Source organism: Lepisma saccharinum, chromosome 24, assembly GCF_977018435.1.
Source record: "Lepisma saccharinum chromosome 24, izLepSacc3.1, whole genome shotgun sequence".
In the NCBI taxonomy this organism is placed as follows: Eukaryota; Metazoa; Arthropoda; class Insecta; order Zygentoma; family Lepismatidae; genus Lepisma; species Lepisma saccharinum.
Genome location: NC_139252.1, coordinates 57,826,061 through 57,846,857, shown reverse-complemented (window position 1 = coordinate 57,846,857; position 20,797 = coordinate 57,826,061). Strand labels below are relative to the sequence as shown.

Sequence of the window (20,797 nt, the reverse complement as noted above, 5' to 3'; positions counted from 1 at the left end):
AACCAATAATCGTGTTACCGAAGGATATTAGTTTCGCTGTTATCATCAACTTTCGTCGATATGCTTCTAGGAAACCTGTAAATAGACTACTGATTTCAATAATGAGTGGAGGTCGAGAATAGCAACACTGGTGACCAGTATTATTCATTACGTCGATTTATCTATGTCAGCTAAAGCAGTGTTTCTCAACCGCCGGGCCACGAGAGGTTCTGCTGAAGTTTGAAACTTTCAGCCTGATCTGGCAACCACCTGGAAAGATGTCCTTTCATTCACCAGCGATAAAGAGAGAAAATTATTTCTCGCCAGTGCTGGTGAGAAATCAAAGCCGCTGAGAGGGGACTGTCTTTCGTACAGCTTACAAATATGAATTACATCCGTGGGGCTGTTCTCGAGTTAGGACCAGAATATGAAGCGACTCGCAGCCCGAGCTGGCAAACACATGGAAAGATAGCCTCTCGTTCGGGTGTCCACTGCGATAACAGAAAATGCTTTCATAAGAGTGGTGGTAAACGATCAAACTGCCTAACCGGGAGGGGGAGAGGCGTTCCTTCCCGCCTCAAAATTGGGAGTTTGATAAACGGGCACCAAGATCAACTTAGTTTGCGCAGGAATTTTCTTTAACAAATCTATTGAGTGGAAATATTACGGTTAATTGGAATTTTTAGTGTCCAGAATTGAACACGACAATCAAAATCAGCACTTGCCTACTTAATTTAATGATATTGGCCAGAGAAAAATAAATATTCCATTAGATCCAGTTGTTGTGATCTAATTTATACCAAATATTATATTTGACAGCAAGCCTGGACATAAGCGAACTAATGCTTTCTCATTATGCAATAATATTTTTCATGAATATTAAATTTCAAGTGTACATATTAATTAACGTGAAAAGTTTTTTTAAAAATTGGGAAGCTATTTACGAGTAAAATTGTTGAGATCAAGACTGTTTTAGAAAACCAATTTACCTGGAAGTGGACTAAAGGGTCAGCATAGTCCATCGTTATTGCCTGTTGCAGCCGTAGCTTCTTCATACTCCAGGAATTATTCAGAGTTCAAAGGATTTATTTTTCAAAATTTAATGTTTCCATTTATAGTTGTAAAATGTGATAATGATTTCAGTTTATTTCAGCCTACACATTTACCGTAAGTGACAAACGATATAAACAGGCGAGCGTTTCTGCAGAAGCTCCAGTACATGACAATATCAAATTGTCAGATCGCTTATGGGACACGTCCAAGAAAAATGTATAGATTCTTCTACGTTTTTTAACAATGATGAAATGTGAATCAGTCGTGCTTCACGAAATACGTTTAATCAGCTTCGTGAATACATTTATGCACATCCTCAGTCTTTCACGAACACATTTCAAAATTAATATTATTTTTCTGTTGGACTGTATTTAAGACATCCAAAATTTTATTGAAGGGTGCGCAAGCGTATAACACCACTTCCAAAGAATTTACAAAAGAGAAATCTTAGTGAACTATTTTTAAGGCATTCTATAATGATCAGGTTTGTAGAATGCAGTTATCATTCTCATCATAAAATATGATCCCAAATGTATATTGTTTTAATTTATTTACTTAAATATTTTTTTAGAACTGTAAAGTGGAAACAATTATAATTAGAAACTTCTTGCTTCGATTTAATAGTTTTTGTTTATTATTCTTAAATAATAGTAGTAGTGTATTTTTAAGGGGAAAATTTTAGTTGGTAGATTCTTTTTAAGGGAGCAATTACTGTCTTTTGAAGGTCAAAAGACCAATCATCATCATTGCTTCTTTTTTTGTTGTACGGAAATACACATTATCTTTTCCTCATTTAATTAATCTTTATATGCCTTCAGAATAAAAAAGTTAAGGAATTTTTATGAGGTAATGTAAATTATAAAAAGTTGCTTCCCAAAACTGTTTAATATCGGGTTTATAATATACACGACACGTGCTTAAGAATCAGCGTACCTGTTTATTTTGTTCGATTAATTTTGGTGATCACTGTTAACAGCCAGAACGAAACTCGTAGTTGTCCGCTTGGCAGGCTTCCAGTCAGCGATGTTACGCCGATGGCCGCTAGGTGCGTTGCTGTTGCTAGATTGTCTGCTGTGTCATCTGCCACTGCTCGGTTTTAGTTGCTCATTTAGCAAACGGCAACTCACACAGTGTTGAGTCTAGCAACAGCAACGCACCTAGCAACAGCCATTGGCGTAAAATCACTGACAGCAAGCCCGCCAAGTGTGTGCGTTGCCGTTTGCTAGATGAGCAAGCAAAACCTAGCAGTGGCAGACGACACAGCAGACAACCTAACAACAGCAGCGCCCTTAGCGGCCATCGGCGTAACATGGCTGACCAGAAGCCCGCCAAGCGGATAACTACAAGTTCAGACGTAGATGGTGATTGTGATCACCGAAATTAATCGAACAAAATAAAATGGTACGCGGCAAGTTTCGTGTGTACATTAATATTTTACCGCATTTAAAGTCCCGAAACATGAATCATTTTTCTCTAATTATCATAATGGCAATTATTAGAAAATGGCTACAACCAAAGTAGTAAATTATTTTTCACAATTTTAAAGCTGCTCATGATTACACAGCAAGAATTACTTTCAAATCACCTTGTTGCCTAACGAATTTGTCTTAACTGACATTAGTTATTTGTGTTTATGACTAAAATATATGTTCTCACATACTAATTGCTCCTATGATACTTTAACGCACATGTGAACCGAAACGTTAGTGTTTTTAAGACAGAATAGTATTTATTTTGACATGAGCATCTTTACTTACATATGATATTCCAGCTCGTGTAGTACATTAATTATAGTTTATAAGATTAATTGCTCGAAGAGATTGTCATGCATGTTATGCTGTTCTCAAATCATAAATATATCAGAATGAGATCTCTACTTCAAACTATAATTTCAAATAATACAAAATTTATGCAACCACTATTTCTATGATGGTTACCTTATCATTAACTTCTGTAGAAAATTCACCGATTAATTGTATTGGGGCAAATTTTCACAAATTAGCAAATTGTGAGGAAAATAATTTACTGTCAGCAGACCAGAAAGGAAATGGCGTTTCGTTCCTATCAATTGTGTTTGTACATAAGTTGGAATATCGTGCTAAGTACATATTAATAGAAATATAGAGACTAGTTAAAGTATATTTGTAGCATAGTGACTTGTAGTGTAGTTTTTCTTGGCATGATGTAAAATTTCCAAGCATGCGTCGTAACTCACTAATCTTTTGACTTTATTTCTCTCACAGATTTGTCACCTCTGTCACATAGCTTAGGCGGTATTTGTCATTGCTACAGTAGGATTTGTTGGCACACTTTTTTATTATTATTCCTCTAATGCAATTCAATCTTGATAAATAACAAAAAAATGTTATTGAGTAATAGTAGCTTGATTTGGTCACATATATGCCAACTGCTATCACAGTAGAATTGTTTTTCTGGTATTTACAATAGCGTTTGGAAAATATTAATAATTTAGATGAATTAGTTTTTCTATACGATATTGTTATTTTTCTGCATTTTTGATACATTACTCCACACATTCCATAATTTGTACTCCTTTTCCCTCCCATCTTTTTACCCCTCATAATCCTCCCTCTAACAACATAACTACGCATGTTGGACCATGAAGCCTACGTTCTTGTTTGTGGTGTGATATCGTTATGGAAGTGTGATAGTACTATTCTTACAGGTGTCCTTATTCTTGTGTTTTTTTTCATTATGTTTATTGTGTGGTTCCATTGTAGAGGCGTTCTTATGCTTTACCAGTTACCCAAGTGCGGATGTTAGCCATGCATCTGTTATCGAACCTGAAAACCTTAGTTTAAAGAAACATGATCCATCCTACCAGCTAACACTTGTTGTGTGCTATTTTTCGTATGTGTATTTCTATACTGTGTATTATTATAGCTACAACACCGCAGGCCGAATGTATTGCGTAGAGTAGATTAATGATCTATTTTCTGTTCCCTAGGATCTAGTTACTTGAGCTGATTGCCAGTAGAAGTGTTGAATCTATTTTGAAAAATACAGTATCCAGTAGTGTTTCTTGTGTACCATAACAATTATTTATTTTTATTTCTGCAGGTAAATATTAGTATAAATTAGTGTGGATCATTGCCATACGATGAAAAATACAGTTGATTTGCAGTGAAATCAAGGTAATAATTACTGTGATTCTCTTGTGAAAGACCTCAATACTTCCTTCACCCCGTTCAGTTTCTATACTGAGAGCTGAAAATAATAGTTTCAGCTACTATATAGTTATCAGTTGCACAGGAACAGGGTATCCCAATTTTGGAAGAGTGTACAGTACCACCCTAATTCCTTAGTCCTTTGGACCCCCTGCTACGTCTGATGCTGCTGTTGAAAGAATTTAGTTTTTAGTAGCTAAACGAAAATAGTTTCTTTTTCCATCATTTCCCTATCCAAACTAACTAAAACCACCGTAAACCTATTATACTATACTATTATACTGACAGTTACCTCAGTTGATCTGTGCTCTCGGAAAAAAAAACTTTACAATGAAGTAAAAACTGTTTAAAATGAGTGCAAGATCATAGAATTAGCCTAAAAGTATATCTGTTCTTGAATTGTATGTTTAAAACCTGTTAAATATTCGCATGAAAATAGCCATTTTTCCTCAAAATCCACATTATTTTGTGGATTTTGTTTTTTATTATTATTGGCAGTAGGAAGTTATGCAGATTTCATTTTGAAAATTAAGAGCTATGTGGCCTGTCAAAAAATGGACTACACACACATATTTATATGTATATGTGTGTGTGTGTATATACACACAAAGAATTTCATTTAAATGGTGTTTAAATGTTACTTTCCTCAGTACCATTTTTGTCGGCGCTACAAACGTTCAAAAAAGCCTGTTTTGCTGCCTGTGGGGTGTTAACCCAACACAACATTTGATCGCATCTGTGACGTATTTTCCAGTCGTGAAACGGCACATGCTAGTGCTGCTATATTCCTTTCCCGGATTCTCTGGAGTAAGAAAACGCGAACGCGTTCTGTGCGTATGTTGAAGGGTGTGCGCCTCGTCCAATGAACGCGCGGATGGGCATCCAGGGGGCGACTCGACTGCTCATTCGCGGTCCAGTAGTTCTGTAGTAAACATGTCAGCTCGCAAGTCTAGGGGAACTCTGCATTCAGGAGAGTGCTCATAGTGTTGAATGTGTTCGAGAACAACTTGTTTTGAAAAGTTTAAAACACATGGCTTTGTTTTTTTACAAATGTTTAAAACAAAGTGTTTTAAACATGTTTTTCAGACTTGTTTAAAACACATTTTGATACATGATGTTTCATAGTTTGTGGTTACTTGCATGTTTTTTGAAAATGTACGTTTTAATTTTTTTCTGTTCTTCGTACATCAAAAGACAAATAAATGTGCAATATTATTTGTTATTTTTGTAAAACAATATACTGGCCATTGTTAAGAATAAAAGATGAAATTGGCATCAGAAAGCGTTTTGCTTTACGGCCGTTACACCGAGCAGCACTTCATTGCTTTCATCAGGCACCCTTCCCCACCTAGTCTGGCTCCGCCCACAAGCTTTCCCCTCTGCGCGTCGCTACTCTAGAGAATCCGGAAAAGCAGTATAGGCACACATTTTTGCGAAAAATGACATATTAACAACCACATTATGTGTTGTACCGGTAAAAAAAGCTAGGAGAATGTCCAGTAACCCAACGGGTAGCAAAGTAACGATGTAAAAACGGTTGAAAATCAACACTAAACAGTTGACAAAAATAAACAATTAACGAACTCAAAATTCCAAAGATAAGTAACAAATACGTATGGATGGATGAATGTTGAACTTATTCCCCCTAAATAAAAGACGTTCCTGCGGTACTGATAGGTATAGTAGTGCATCGGCCCCATCGGTCATGTAACTACATTTTCGTGATTGTAACTACCATGCAACGAAGTAGGCATTTCTTTACGTAACGTCTATTTGCAAGTGTAGAATAGGCCGACCGATATACATCCCAGAAAACAAGAAAAATTAACTAGACATATACTCTTTAGCCAAAATATTCATGTTTGCATGGTATTTTGGAATGTAATAAATACCTCTCCTCTTAGAAAAATTCCCGCCCCCTTTCCTCTCTTTTTTTCTGGCGCCGTCACGTGGGGAGTTACATGACCCATTGATCTAAATTTTGTAAGTAGAAAGATGGTACATTAATTTATCGACTGCAGAAAAAAAGGAACTATCCCTTTTATAAATCAATTGTTTTCTCTCAAGGTTGCTTTTCATCTTTATGAAAATTATTGTAGGTGTTTCATTAAATGTAGTGACAATTCCTAACATACATTGTAGCCTCACCCTCAGAAAATATGCTAATTACAGGCTTCCCCGTTATTTAACATTCGACACTAGCACCACTCCATCCAGGCCAAAGGTGTTATGGGTATTCAGGGTGTTCAAAAAGTCACGCAACCAATACTTTGAACGTAATTTTTTAAAGCGATGGAGCCATGAAACTTACACTAGGCAATAACTTTATCTGTGTGGATATTTTTTCAACATTAAACAAGCAAATCGTGCTCTACATGAACGTTCAGTATGCGGGAAAAGTTTTCTAAGATGTAAAAGCTTTTGTACTAATTAAAAACTAGCATGGATAAAATGCAGCTATGGATTCTTGGAAAACTTTTCTGTTTGTATCGGTGATTCCTGTGGGTATTTATCAAATTGATAAAATAACGATAAATTATTACGCATTTTATGCCTTACAGACGACTAGTTGGGTTAATTATGACATAGTCATAAAAAAGTATGTTTTTAAAAAAACTTTCGAGGTGCACTGGCAACATTGGTTGTACCAGGTGTGCTCGACATCTGAAAATTTTATTCCATCATCATGTTGGACAAATTTCAGCTCTTGTCTTTCATCTGGGCATTGATTGAATAACATAGCCAGGGGCGCGTCAAGTATCTGAGCGCTCAGTGAGCAACGTGATTGCTCAGCTACTTGACGGCCAAATAGGCGTTGCTCCGTGACCGCTGCTCACTTGATCGCTGAGCGAACTTGAACCTTGCTCGCCACAGGTTCGAGCCAAAGAATATAGAGTTTTTGTTTCGATGTCGTAAGGCAAAGGGAAGAAGAGGAAAACTGCACGAGGATGGCTGGGTGACGAGCCGCGAGTGGCGGGTGACCAATGAGGGAATATTTTTGATGAACGACTTGCGATACAGCGTAATTAGAGAGGAAGTTCAAGTAACAGAAGGTGATGTAATATTCCAGTTTTTGTAATTGTATTAAAATGAAAGTGTTGTTTATTCCAAATAATAAATATTAAATATACACCGTAGTTTTGGAAAGTTGTGCAAGGGTGTGAAAATGAAGATTTCGACAGTTTTGTTCACATCAACTATTCTGTTTCCATAATTAACAGCTTTTGAAACATCGAAATCTTGTTCACTCGACGCAGCCACAGTCATCACAGATTATTCAATGGCACTGATATTTTGACCAATGAGCAAACTGCGTCAAGTAAATTATCTCTGTGCTCAACAAGCGAAAATCTTGCTCAGCGAGCGTCGCTCAGATACTTGACGGGCCCCTGATGTCTAGCACACCTTGTACTACCCTCTGACACAACCAATGTTGCCAGTACAACTCGAAATTTTTTAAAAAACATACCTATTTTATGTCGAAATTAACCCCACAAATCATGTGCAATGCATAACATGCATTCTTGAGGACAATAGGAAAAACAATAGCAGTGGACTCCGGTCTCGAAAGCCAGCAAATAGCGGCGATAGGACTCGGTCCACTGATCACGCGTCATCCAATGAAAAGCTGCTCGACAGGCCTTGACCCGCGCCATGGAGTTTAGTTTTCAGTATAACCACCATACAAAAAGCATATTTAGTCTAATGTTATCTAGTTTTTCTTGTCTGTTAAGGTGTAAACAGAATGCAAACGTTTACAAGGAAATTCTCTCTCTTTAGGGGGATATAAATGCATATATCTACACATTGCTATTCTCCGTCGTTTCTCTTCCACTGTTGGTCAGTCGCGGCGATGGGATTGAGCATTGATCTGAAAAATATTATGAACGGACACTAAGAAAAATTACCTATGCCGAGGCCATGATCATTTAACGCGCTCGCCACCGAACCGGCCGCACATATTTAAAATACTATGAAACTACATAAGAAATCATCAATTTCGCCACACAAATATATTTTCCGAGCGTTCGTTCTACCATTGCCTTCACGTCTCTAGTATTGTCGTTGAACAGGCACCAGCAATAAAAATGAAACCCTAGATCTTGAAATACATGTGGTTTCCCTGTTTTTCTATTTTCTTGCCGGTGACTGTACATCAAATTAACGGTCTTTTTACAGAATAACTTAGGATTTTTGCACATATACTTTCAGAAACTGTCCATCAACCCTGTCGTCTTGTCTACGGATTCAAAGTGAAAGTGAGAAATCTTAAGGTCTTGGACTAGAATATATTTGCCCAACTTTTTGAATTAAATATATTAAAATATCACACTTTTCTAGCCAACAATACCAAATAATTGGCATATAATTTTGCACATATTTTTTTTTCTTGCGCCTGAGCGCAGTACTTAGCGCATGAGTCTCATAATCTTGGAACCGGATTTAGGTGTAAACAAAAGTAATATTATAAAAAAAACGTACCGGAATAACTCACCTCGGAACAGCGAGTAGGGAGTGAATGGCGAACGTACACTGACCCACACATGAAGAGGCAAAATACTATGTCGCAAGAAATAACGAACATAGAAGTATTTGTCAACTTACACAGTGCTTTTCTTGCATGTTCGCATTGCTTGCATTATAGAATTATTTTCCTGTAGTTTACGGTTATTACAAGCATAAGAGAACAGTTTTTCTTTGTGACGTTTCAGGAGAACACACGCTCCTTTCATCAGACATTTATTTTCATTTTGACTAAAGAACTAACCATTGTTATAACTGTATCTTTAGTCAAAATGAAAATAAATGTCTGATGAAAGGAGCGTGTGTTCTCCTGAAACGTCACAAAGAAAAACTGTTTTCTTATGCTTGTAATAACCGTAAACTACAGGAAAATAATTACACAGTGCATTGCACTTAACAAAATAACTATTTACGAAGTAAATCCGCGGCACGAAAAGTTCCACACCCGTCTTCCATTTCACCCCTTAGTGTTGCCAGGTCATACTTTATATTCCATTCCACTTTACGTTTACAATACTACTAACACTAAGGAGTAGTATAATCTATCTGGTTATAAATAGTCTCACCAATGTATCCTAACAGGATATAAGGGGTGATCCTTTCAGATCGCACCCAAATGTCAACTTCTGTTCCACGCAGTACCCTAGATCGTGCAGATTAACTAGGTTTTGGCACCTGAACCTAGGGTAGTCTGTGTGGCTTGTGTTGAGTTCCGTCCATGATTGCCCTTCATCCATTTCATCACCAATCGTCGCGAAGACAAAAATTTAACAATTAGTGATTCCTTAAAGCTTTTGTCATATTTTTATTTTCAATTATCTGTTGGAATAACGAAATAGGGAGGGAGCAGAAAAGGTGTTGCGGTGTAGGACGTCATCAAACTCTAATCAGGCCTTGGAATATAGATTAAATGCGTCAGCAGAAATCAAGGGTTCACAAGCTCCTACTTCCTATCAACAAAATTACGCTAAGGACACTAAGCTTGTGTTTCATCTCACCCCCACATCTACACATATCACAAAACTTCTTTTGCACACACACACAACTTGTATTTTTGTTATTTAGCGTCACTTTTCTACCACTTTTGACTAATCGCGACGATGAGAATGAATTATGATTAGGTGAAATTGATGAAGAGACTCTCACAAAGAATAACCATGTCCAAGTCGGGAGTCGCATCCGGCAACTTGGGAGGCGAAATTGAAAGTGCACACACACACATGCACAATATAGGTGAGTGAGTGTCATGTCCTAAACGTTAACCGCAGAATACAACATCAACTTGAACAACTTTTGTTTTAGTAAACATTTTTTTCTGAGTATCTAAAAATATATTTCGGAATTGGTTATCGCAAACTAACCAGATATATCACATGTACTAGAGCACTATAACAACATGCGTTCACATGTCTCGTTTATTACTAGTTAAGACCTCCGAGTACAGGGTATGCACAAATGAATGGTGCAGTTATAAATGTCAATAAAAAAATTCAACGACACACATCAACGTGGTAATCAAACTCGTTCCAGACACGATGTAACATGTCCACTGTAATTTCTCTCACTGCATACATTATCTTATCACGAAGTTGCTGAATGGAAGTTGGCATTGGTTGTGCATAAACCCTGTCTTTAATAAACCCCCATAGAAAGAAATCGCACGGCGTAAGATCCGGGGAACGAGGTGGCCAAGGGAGAATGTGATTTTTTTGTGGAAAATCCTTACGTGGTGGAGGCCATATTTGGAATCAGCGTATCAAAACATTGTAATTTTAACTGACATATCAAAAACTTGGACAGTATCCTCCTCTAACAGTGTTTGCTGCAACCAAGTCAAATTAAAAAAATGTATTGACATTTATAACCGCATCTTTCATTTGTGTATACCCTGTATATATATAATTTATCGAGCTGGGTTGGTTTGTTTCATCTTACTTCTCTGCCACTTTCATCTAATTACGACGGTTAGGATCAGGCGCGGCTCGTGCATAATTTTCCTGGGGGTTCACCAAAATTATGCAAAGTGGACTTATCTAAACCTTTTGAGACACTACACGCTTTGGTTCGTAGAGATAGTTCTGGGAAAATTATCAAATTTTGGCCGGTAGATTACTGACAAAGTTGATTTGCTTTATGTTCAGATAACATTGACAGCACCAAGGAGTGTGTGTGTAGGGGGCGATCATTTTAATTTAAGATTTTCGTATGGTATTGTATTTAGGGGTATCTCAGAATTCAGAAAATATTCTCGCCTCAATTTTGCCTCTTCCACTCTTGCCAACTCTTTTCTGGTCCCACCACTGTCAAATAGACTATATTATTGGAACTGGATCCTGAACCTACAGTTAAAAAATACAAATCTCTGCCTGCTAAAATGAGTATGTATCAGTAATCGAACCCAAGACCCCTTGATTACAAGATAATTCTTATATAACCATTCGAAAGTATATCGCTAAATCAAAGCGATTAGATTCTGTTCTATGCAATATGTTAACTTCTCGCACAGCAACAACTACACTCCTTCCAATACACAATCCACCTCACTTTACTCAACGTATCACTATGCCATATATATTTCAATCACCAGCCATGCACTTCAAAACAAACTAACAAGTATGGAGACAATGACACGTAACAAAGTTAAATGCGCGAACACCTCTCGCGCTAGAGTATAACTGATCGCACGAAACCCAAACAACTTTTTGGTCGTCTTCTGACGTAAGTGCGAAATGCCTTCATTGTTAGGTTAGGCTTGAATAAATAGCAAATATTACATTTTTGGTCAAGCACGGTAAGCCCCGAAAATTGAGTGTATATATTCTAAGACAACTAAACCTAAAAAGCCTAACATGTCAACGAAAGCATTTAGTCTGACGTAAGAAGACCAAAAGGTTGTTTAAGTCTTGTCCGATAAGCGACCCCTCGCCCTCGCGCTATTTTTGACTTTTCGGCTCCTTCCACCTGAAGTGTTTCCATCTTAAAGATGAAAACTCTGAATGTGTAGGCAAGTTGTTTTCTATCATATTTATCTTATTTGTCCCATCATCTTTACTTCTAGCTTTCGTTCGGTGTTACCTCTACATTTGTATTACACCCTCTTCATTAATCTAATAAGTCTTGTAAAATATAAAAATACAAAGAGAATGCCAAATGAATTCAAATTGAAACACATAGTGCAACACTGGAAGAGAGAGCGTGGTTCACTCCAGCTCGCTGGTGATCCTACGAACTGCGCATGTCCGTTTTGACGAGACGACCTTCCTGAAGTAATAGACTGCATGTATTTTCGCCATATGTACGCGTCGAGCTTCTGCTAGCCGTCCTAAGCTTTTAGCATGGTAGGGGTTCCTTGCGGAGGTTCAGCGGAGACTTTGCACGAAACGGAACTAGAGGGGAGCTGAGTGGCTCTGGCCCGCGGTTTCTTCTTCTCACTATGAGAATTTGGCACTCTACGCTTATGAACATCTCAGTTATTGTTTATTTTGTGTATTACTGGGGTTTCACTTCACATTTGCGCTATACAGCCAACCGCGCCTGGTTAGGATGAAATGCAGAATAGACAAAAATTGATGAAGAGACACTCACAAAAGAACACCCTCGCCTGGAATTGGATTTATAAGGGTGTGAAACTACGACAAACACACGTAAAAGTAGAATTGTCAACAAGAAAGCTTGTTTTTTTCTGTAGAAAGCTGAAAATTGAAATTCCCCTCCACCTTTTTCATAATCTCTTGAAGATCGTTCGCTCGATTTTGAGCACCGTAGGATCCAAGAAATGAAACAAAATTAGCAAGAGTAGGTCTCAGTATCTGCTCAAACATCAACACAATTTCGTTCCTTTTAAAAAGATGAAACATTATAAAGAATTACTAAACCATAATCCTGAATCAACTGTAACTACTTACTTTCATCTACTCTAAAACACACTTCTGATACCTATTTGCTGTTGTGCAATTTTAACATCCGTTGTATGAAACTTACTGGAAAGTCTTGCCCCAAAAATACTTGTTAGCCAGTATTTCTTGTGAAACTTTCAGTACCATGAAGAAAACGTACCCTCAGCACAATTTATGCAGAAGTTGTTCACGAAACCTCACCTTCAAAAGACTAAAATGGATGATAAGCTAAAAAAGAATTCTGCTTTTGTGATAAATAATCCGAAGCATGTCATTGCGTGCATTCAAGGCAGATGTACAGTCACGGACACTCCTGGGTTGTAATGATCTCGTTTACTTTCTATGGCAGCGTTCCAACACAGAAGCGTCCGTGACTGTACAAGTACAGTGGAAGAAAGAGTGGGAAATTCATCCTAATGCCAAATTTTTACGTAAAAACACAACTGAACAATGTAGGATACCTTAATGAAACATGTTCTGTTATATTACATACTTCACAAATAAAAAAATAATCCAGCATTCCATATGACAAAAAGTTCATCTGTCGATGCTATTATTTAGTGATGAATGTGTGTGTGTGTGTTTGTGATGAAAAATATTCTAATTTTAAATCTTATATGTTTTATCAAAGTAGAATTATTAACACGTCTAATATGTTTTATACTCAGTTTTCTTTTCTACCTCTTGATAACATAGTAAACAATATGTAGAATTAAATGTTTTGCTTCGATAACAAAAAATAATTTTCAGTTACTTTTGTTGTATATGCTTGTTTTATTTGTAATGTACTTTACAAAGCCAGAACTCAGATATACTCGAATTCTGGATTAGCCATGTATTTGTTCTTTCATATGTTCACCATTCATTCTCATCGTTGCGACTAACATATCGACGTAGAAAAGTTACATGAGATAATAAAAATTCGAATACAGTGTCGTTAAATAAGTTTATTTTTCTTTTTTAAAAAGGTATCAATATAATTGTTATGGTACGTGCATAAAAATAACATAAACGCCACTTGGCTTCAGAAAAAAATTGGAATAATTGACAACACTTGAAGAAAGTTACTAGCAATCAGCTCCTGTAGATCCATTTCACAGGTGTTTGTTACGAATGTGTGTTCTTCTATAACTTGTTACATTAATATGGACTGTCTATGTGTACACATTACTGTAGCTTATTTGCTACCTGTGTCGTCTGTAGATAGCATATTGTGGTTTTTTTAATAACCTCATCCATTGTTTGACTTTTTTGGTGCTGTAACACATCTATGTAGCATATTTTTCATTTCTCGCTCTGTCTACCTTTCTCTACTTTCACACATCTCTCTCTCAATTCCTTATTCCAGTTCAAAAATAATTACCAAAAAATTAATCCATCCATCATCGTCCATTTGATGCGTTTTTTACGGTCCTTGCCTTTACTTTGCATTTTGTTATTGGTTTGTTTCAGTATTTTAGGCATGTACCTATTTGGTGGTAAGTTTTGCATGTACGATGATGGGATAACTGCGAGAAATTGTTCGTGCGAGGAAATCATCGGCCTACACCCAAATTGTACGTGTGACAGAAAGCACTTTAACAATATTCTTTGGGCAACAGTTACAGTGTTTCAGGTGAGTTGTATAATGTCTTTTTTATCAATATCTTATTTTTTGACTTGTTTGTGTCCATGATTTTGTACGTATGGGAAGTTTAGTTTTAAGCAGTGCTTCTTTTCACGAATATCTATTGTGTTCACTTTGTTATTGTGATAAAAGGTGGAATATATATATATACACACACGCCTGCACAAAGTGGGGGCTCGTCTGGGATAACCACCGAACACAATTTGACTGGCTCACAATGAACCAATAGACATCCCGTAAAGATTTTTTTTTTTTTAACAATTTCACACAGTTGATTTTCAGCTGATGTTTAATTATTCTTGGAAAGCATTAATTGGAAAAGAGGTACTCCAGAACTACCGTTTTCTGTGCAAATTTGTAAGCCCGCGAACACACGTCACACGAAAATTCCGGAAGACAAAAGAATGCCCGACAGGCCTACCTGAATGTATTCCACCTTCGTTCTGATACAAGTGGTTGAAGTTTAAGTCCACAGACATTTAGTATGATGCCAAAAAATTCTATCGCTTCACAACTAGTAAATTTAGCTACTGGAAACCGGTCTGAACTTAGCCTACCGAATGCACTACTCTATTCAGTTACCTCAGATCTTTTAGTATCTGTGATTTTCACCAACGCTCCTTCATTACTAGTTGTTATGTAGAAAATATGCAATTTTAAGATTCCGCATTTCTTTTTGGGGTTTAGTACGTTGAGTTGCACTTCTACTCCCAGGCTTCATAACTGGAGACGAACCAAGGTTCTGTGCTGCGATGTTTGAGATTACAAAAGCTTCCAGCTACTACAGATAAAAGATACTCACTGTCACACCTACTCACAGACATCTGATATCGGCCCTGTAATGTTTGTTATTTATTCTGAAATAATTACAAACGTGAGGAGTGTAAAGAGCCTAGGTCGGGACTCGAACTCGCAACCTTTAATGAGCGGACCTCTCACTTGGCCAGCGAGACTGGAAAAGTAACTCAGGGATGTAAGGAAGGGGTAACCCTTTGCGAAGATAACGAAATATCAACCTTCCTTCCGCGTATATAGTACAACCTGGACTTCATTTTCATCGTCTTTGCGATTAGCCAAAACGGGCAGAAAAGCGGAGTAAAATAAAGCAAATCAATCAATTTAAAAGATTGAATGTTGAATACTGCCTCTCACTGTCGGATAGACATGCCAACCGAGTTTGTTTATGTTTCATTGACTATTACTTTGTTGATCTATCACACCAGCAAATTTCGTCTCTATAGCTATGGTGGTCCGTCAGATTTTGCTTATTAGTGCCGAAAGTTTGAGTACATTTGGCAGGTCATGTTTGTTGTTCTTAGCAATTTGCCTTTTTACACCGTTATTCATCGAGAGATGGAGTTTAAGCTTGCGGTTACAGATAAAATGTGCGAGAAGCGAGACCTTAAATTAGCGGTGAACAAGAGCTGATTTAAAAATTAGACAAAACTAAATCGATTCTCGATTTCCAATTCGTATCCCCCTCTCCCCCACCAAGCCGCAGGTCATTTCGATCCAGCATATCTACTTCCACCCACACCCACACTATTGTAAAAAGTTAACAGGTTTTACGATTGACGAGTTTTGAGTTCTGATCATTGAGGCTAAGCTCTCTGGAGGGAGATGAGGTACTGGAGGTTCAGATCAATATGAATAATTCCTGGTTGCTTTGTTGTCATGAATACCATTGATATTTCCAAGTGAAAGCATTCCTTACGAGCATCAACCATGTCAATGACATTTTCATGTTTCGTTACGGTGTTTTTACATCCCGCCATCTTCAAAGTCTTTCGCTGATTTTGATCAAATACAATACCAGACCTATCCTCCAAGGGATGTAATTACTGAAAGAATTGCAGCTCAAAAACTCTAAATTTACGGCAGTTATCGTGCTCACTGTGACTTGCTGCCTTAGGCCACCACACCTAGAAAAGTCTCACTGTATCAAATATTGTTTTGGTAAATTATATGCTCTAAGTCTCTCGTGAGTTTCTATAATAATGTAATCTCTTCGAAGTTTTTAAAATGTCAAAATAGGTAATTATATACCCTTACTGATAATATTTTGAACAGAATATATATTTGTGTTCTTGGCCTTGAGATTGACGGCAGAAAACATGATCCGATACTCGGATACAAGCACGATTGTTTCTTTTGAAAAATACATTAATACTGTAAACAAGTTCAAAACTTGTCAGACATACTTCGTATTTTTCGGAGGCATAAACAAGAAGAACAAAGAACGTAACATGCATGTTTTTGTTTACAAAGATTACAAAATAATAAGGCACCAGGAATATACTGTATGCTTCCTTGAATAAAAAATCATATAAAATATTAACACATGAAATAATAAAATGGGCCAATCGGTCTGATCAAATGAATATTGATTGATTTGGTGTTTAAGTCCACTTTATGCACAGTAAGGTTAATTGGGACTGGACCTACAGTTTAAAGTGGGATCCGAACCACTATGTGCCTCCACAGGGTATCAAATTAATATCATGTACCATTCAGTACAATAGTTGAGTCAATAATTCATGGCAACTATGAAGATACGTTACAATGTACTTGAATATTTTAATTTATTCTTCAGAATAATTTTCAAATAAAATTAATTAGCAGAAAATTATACTTTAGTTCTTCTTATTTTTCAAACATAAAATTCTGACATTACTGCTATGATTTTAAATGTCTGTGCAAGTAGATATGATGGTGAGCATCTAGTGTGATTTAAACTTGTATTACTTGTGTATAGTATAACGTTTATCATTACGAAAAGCATGAGCATTATCTTTATATAATATGTATCTAAACCTATATATTAATATGTTCTATATCATAATATGTGCCTATTTTTCTCCATTTATATTTGCACGATCAACCAGGTTTTATTTACAAATTTTGCTTGTAGACATATTTAATATTAAACAGTTACACTGTTTCATTCTTTTCCAAGACAAAAACTTCATTTTCAATTTCCATCGAAACTGCGTAATATTTGGAAGCAAAATCTGCTAGCATCGTTTCCTTGCATGTATTATTATTTTGCACCATATACCCCTGTTGGATATATACATATTAATTCAATTTTGAAATAAAGATAAGCTGATGCACGAAAGAACTTATTGCTTCTTAATTGCAATTAATTATTAAGGAAACACTATTTTGATTTTTAAGTGCTACTTTGCTTCTTAAGATTTTAAATAAACTATTAAATTCGAAAATACATAATTTTTTTTAATAAAACTAAAGAAGGAAATTTTAATTGCAGCTGACCACATTTGTAACACTAACCGTATACTTCTACTCGCACAGTAATACTGCTGCTCTGTTCGTCACACAGCATATTCGCAAATCAGACAATATTCTATTGCTTATTTTCTATATGTCTATACGAAGTCTGATCAAACAAGTTTGCGAAAAGGGTCCAGAATGAACAAATGGGATATTTGGAATTCTGTAAAAATGTTTTTTAAAAAATATAACTACCCATCTGACATAGCTGGGCCTTATTTGCATGGGGGTCACGATGTTATTCGAAGTAGGGTTCCACATATATACATGCGATTTTGCTCCAGTCTCTTGTTAGCCTGCAAGAATGCAGCTACAGGTTGCCTTACGTGCAGGCTGGCATTTTAATACCTACAGAAAAGGTAGCTCAGATTTTCAGGTTAGCATGCAACATCAGTAGCTGGTGCAGAGAACCATATTTGTACATAAAGGGTGCGACAATGAATCGGGCGATTTTAAAATAACTCCACAGTTAAGACAAAATAATGCAATGACCGCCTTTCAAGACATACTATCAGTAAGGTAGGAATTTAGGCATTCTCTTCAAGGATCCGAACTTCATAACTTCATTGAAGGTGCGTGAGGGTTGGTTGGAAGGCTTTCAAGTTACCATTGGAAATTTACTACGAGTATAAAAATTCATTTATCGCCGTAGAGTTAGGCAACACACATAACGCCTTGCATGGAAGCGGGTATTTCAAGATCTTGGTGTCCTATTTGTATTGCCGGAAGCTGTTAAAATGTAAAATTATATTAAATATAATTCCCTAATAACTACAATAAGATAAGTCCAAGTTGAACTAACTTCTTCAAATCTGAGTTTGCCAGGTGGAATAAGTTCCAGTGGAGGGTAAAATTGCGATTTATGATTTGAATTGAATTCTTGTTTTAAGTTAACTTTATGCACAGAAAGGCTAATCGGGACTGGACCTACAGTTTAAAGTGGAATCCGAACCACTACGTGCCTCCACCACGATTTATGATTTTTGTTACTATTGTGTTATTAATGAAATTATAAACACATGTTGCCTCCGTCTACGGGGGCAAAGATTTGCATTCCTAGTAGTTTGCAAAATAACGCTCTTTTCACAATTTTGCACGCACAATCATTATTTACAAGCATGTTCAGCGCGAACTACTTTTAAAAGGGCGCCACTCACAATAAATTTGCACTGCATAGGTAGTTATTACAAATGCTTAGTTCAAAGATACATGTAAGTTGAAATAATATTGCTTTCGTGCCATAATTTAATTGATTATGGTGCAATGTATCTGCATAGTCAGACCTCTCCATTTACGTAAATTCTTAAAGTTATATTAGAACTAAAATACACAAGTATGCGCTTTATTTGTCTATACACTTAGGTAAATCATCTGAAGTTCGTTATACGTGGGTCGTTCAATATATAAGTTTCCGTATGCTGTAAAAAAAATTTATTTTGAAGATACATTAGAAAACTATACATACATGTGTAGGAGGATCCTTCCTCACTTCTCCACATAATCCTCATAGAGATTCAGGCATTTGTCGCACCGTTGCACCAATTTGTCCATACCCTTTGCAAGAAAATCATGGCTCTGGCTATTGAGCACTATTCTCACATTACGCTTCACTTCTTCATCTGTTTCGAAACGGTAACATTGCAATTCAGACTTTAACACCGGGAAAAGATGGAAATCACTTTGCGCTAAATCGGGGCTGTATGGAGGGTGGGGCAGCCGTTCCCACCCTCAATTCTTCAAGTTTGTGTAGTGTTTGCACGGCTGAGTGGGGGCGAGCGTTATCATCAAGAAGAATGACACCAGCTGACAGGAGACCTGGTCGCTTATGTCGAATTGCGTTTTTCAGTTTATCCAATGTTTGACAATAACGGTCAGCATTAATTGTTCTTCCTCGCTCCAAAAAGTCCATCAGCAGAACACCCTTAGCATCCATGCTTCTGAACTCCTTATGACGCGAGCCCGTGTTTTCCGAACAAGCATTTACTTTTCGCCCTTGAGCGCATGCGCCTTCACGTCTGATAACGAATCGATTGTTGTTCCTTGTAGACGAAGGATGGCGCTTGTCAACCATGTCCTTCTTTTTAATGGCATTGCTTTATACAATATTTTATAGCACAGGGCAACTTATATATTGAACGTCCCTAGTACATAAGGCTGCACGCCCAAAGGAGGCAGGGCTGTATACTGTCCATACTCTCGTACATGGGCATTCAGATCAAGAGGCCTGGAGGATACTGCGCCTTTCACCCCCACCCCCTCCTTCCAGGGAAGTGATCAGGCGAAAACTGCATATAGTACAATAAAGCAACGATTGACAATTACTGCCAGAATTCAAGCAGTTTTCGGGAGAGGAACTAGCACCTGATCATATGTCTCGTGCTGTGATCTCATCTTATTTAAATAGTTTTACTCTTATTTTCACGTTTTTGCATTTTTTAATATTCCTCACTTTATTATTTTTCGGATTATTATCATAATTATATACTACTTAATAATACTTTCTCTTTACCATAAAATAACGTCACTATTACGTTATTGAAAGGCTCGGGAGTAAAACATAGTAAGTGGCATTTTGGTCATTATTGAATTTCTTAAGCAGAAAGGTTATTCGAAGCTATGCTGTACATAAATTGTTTTTGTGTTGTGTTTATCAATTTCAGAAGGGTTCTACAGAGGTTGTTCGCTTTATATCCGACCATTTTCGATTCGGTGCTGCCACCTGGCGTATCATGCTGGAACTATGGGTCTGCTGGCGGGAGCAGTGTTGTGTCTGACCTTGTAGGTGCGTGAGTGTTGGTAGTGAATGTTATCAAATGGCGCCGAAAATCAACCGGTATTGGGAGGGTTACGTAATGGCCCTTTTCCATGCTAAGTTTTCATACGTACGCATTGTGAAACAGTGTCGGGAGAATGGGTTAACACTCGGGGTGACTACTGCGAAAGCTATTGTGGCCCGTTACACACAACAGGCTCTCCTTGCGAAACATTCACCCACGAAAACCACCAGGAGAAGGGCTGTAAGCAAAGTGTCACCCGTAGTGCTAAGGGGGATTCGTCGATTGGCGTGCCAAGAAAATCCCCCGACTCAACGTGATATGGCCCACAGATTTCACCTTGCACCGTCGACTGTGAAGAAAACAATTCGCAAGCGCCTCAGGTTGAAGTGTGTGCGGAAGGCCCGTGTACACCACCTTCTACCGCGTCACATTGCCGAACGTAAGACGAACTGCAGGAAA

At 37.2% G+C, this 20,797-nt stretch overlaps 1 protein-coding gene across 4 annotated transcripts in view; it reads left to right on the top strand.

Moving 5' to 3' along the window:
• The window catches only part of Ca-alpha1T (Ca[2+]-channel protein alpha[[1]] subunit T), a 172,222-nt gene that overhangs the window by 68,520 nt on the left and 82,905 nt on the right, over positions 1-20,797 (top strand). For 2 of the 4 annotated variants that reach the window (XM_083110833.1, XM_083110832.1), the window contains one exon: positions 14,093-14,255. The exons of the other annotated variants lie outside the window; for them this stretch is intronic. In XM_083110833.1, coding sequence (XP_082966959.1) covers positions 14,093-14,255 — 163 coding nt within the window. The remainder of the gene's footprint in view (positions 1-14,092; positions 14,256-20,797) is intronic. 4 annotated transcript variants of the gene reach the window in all.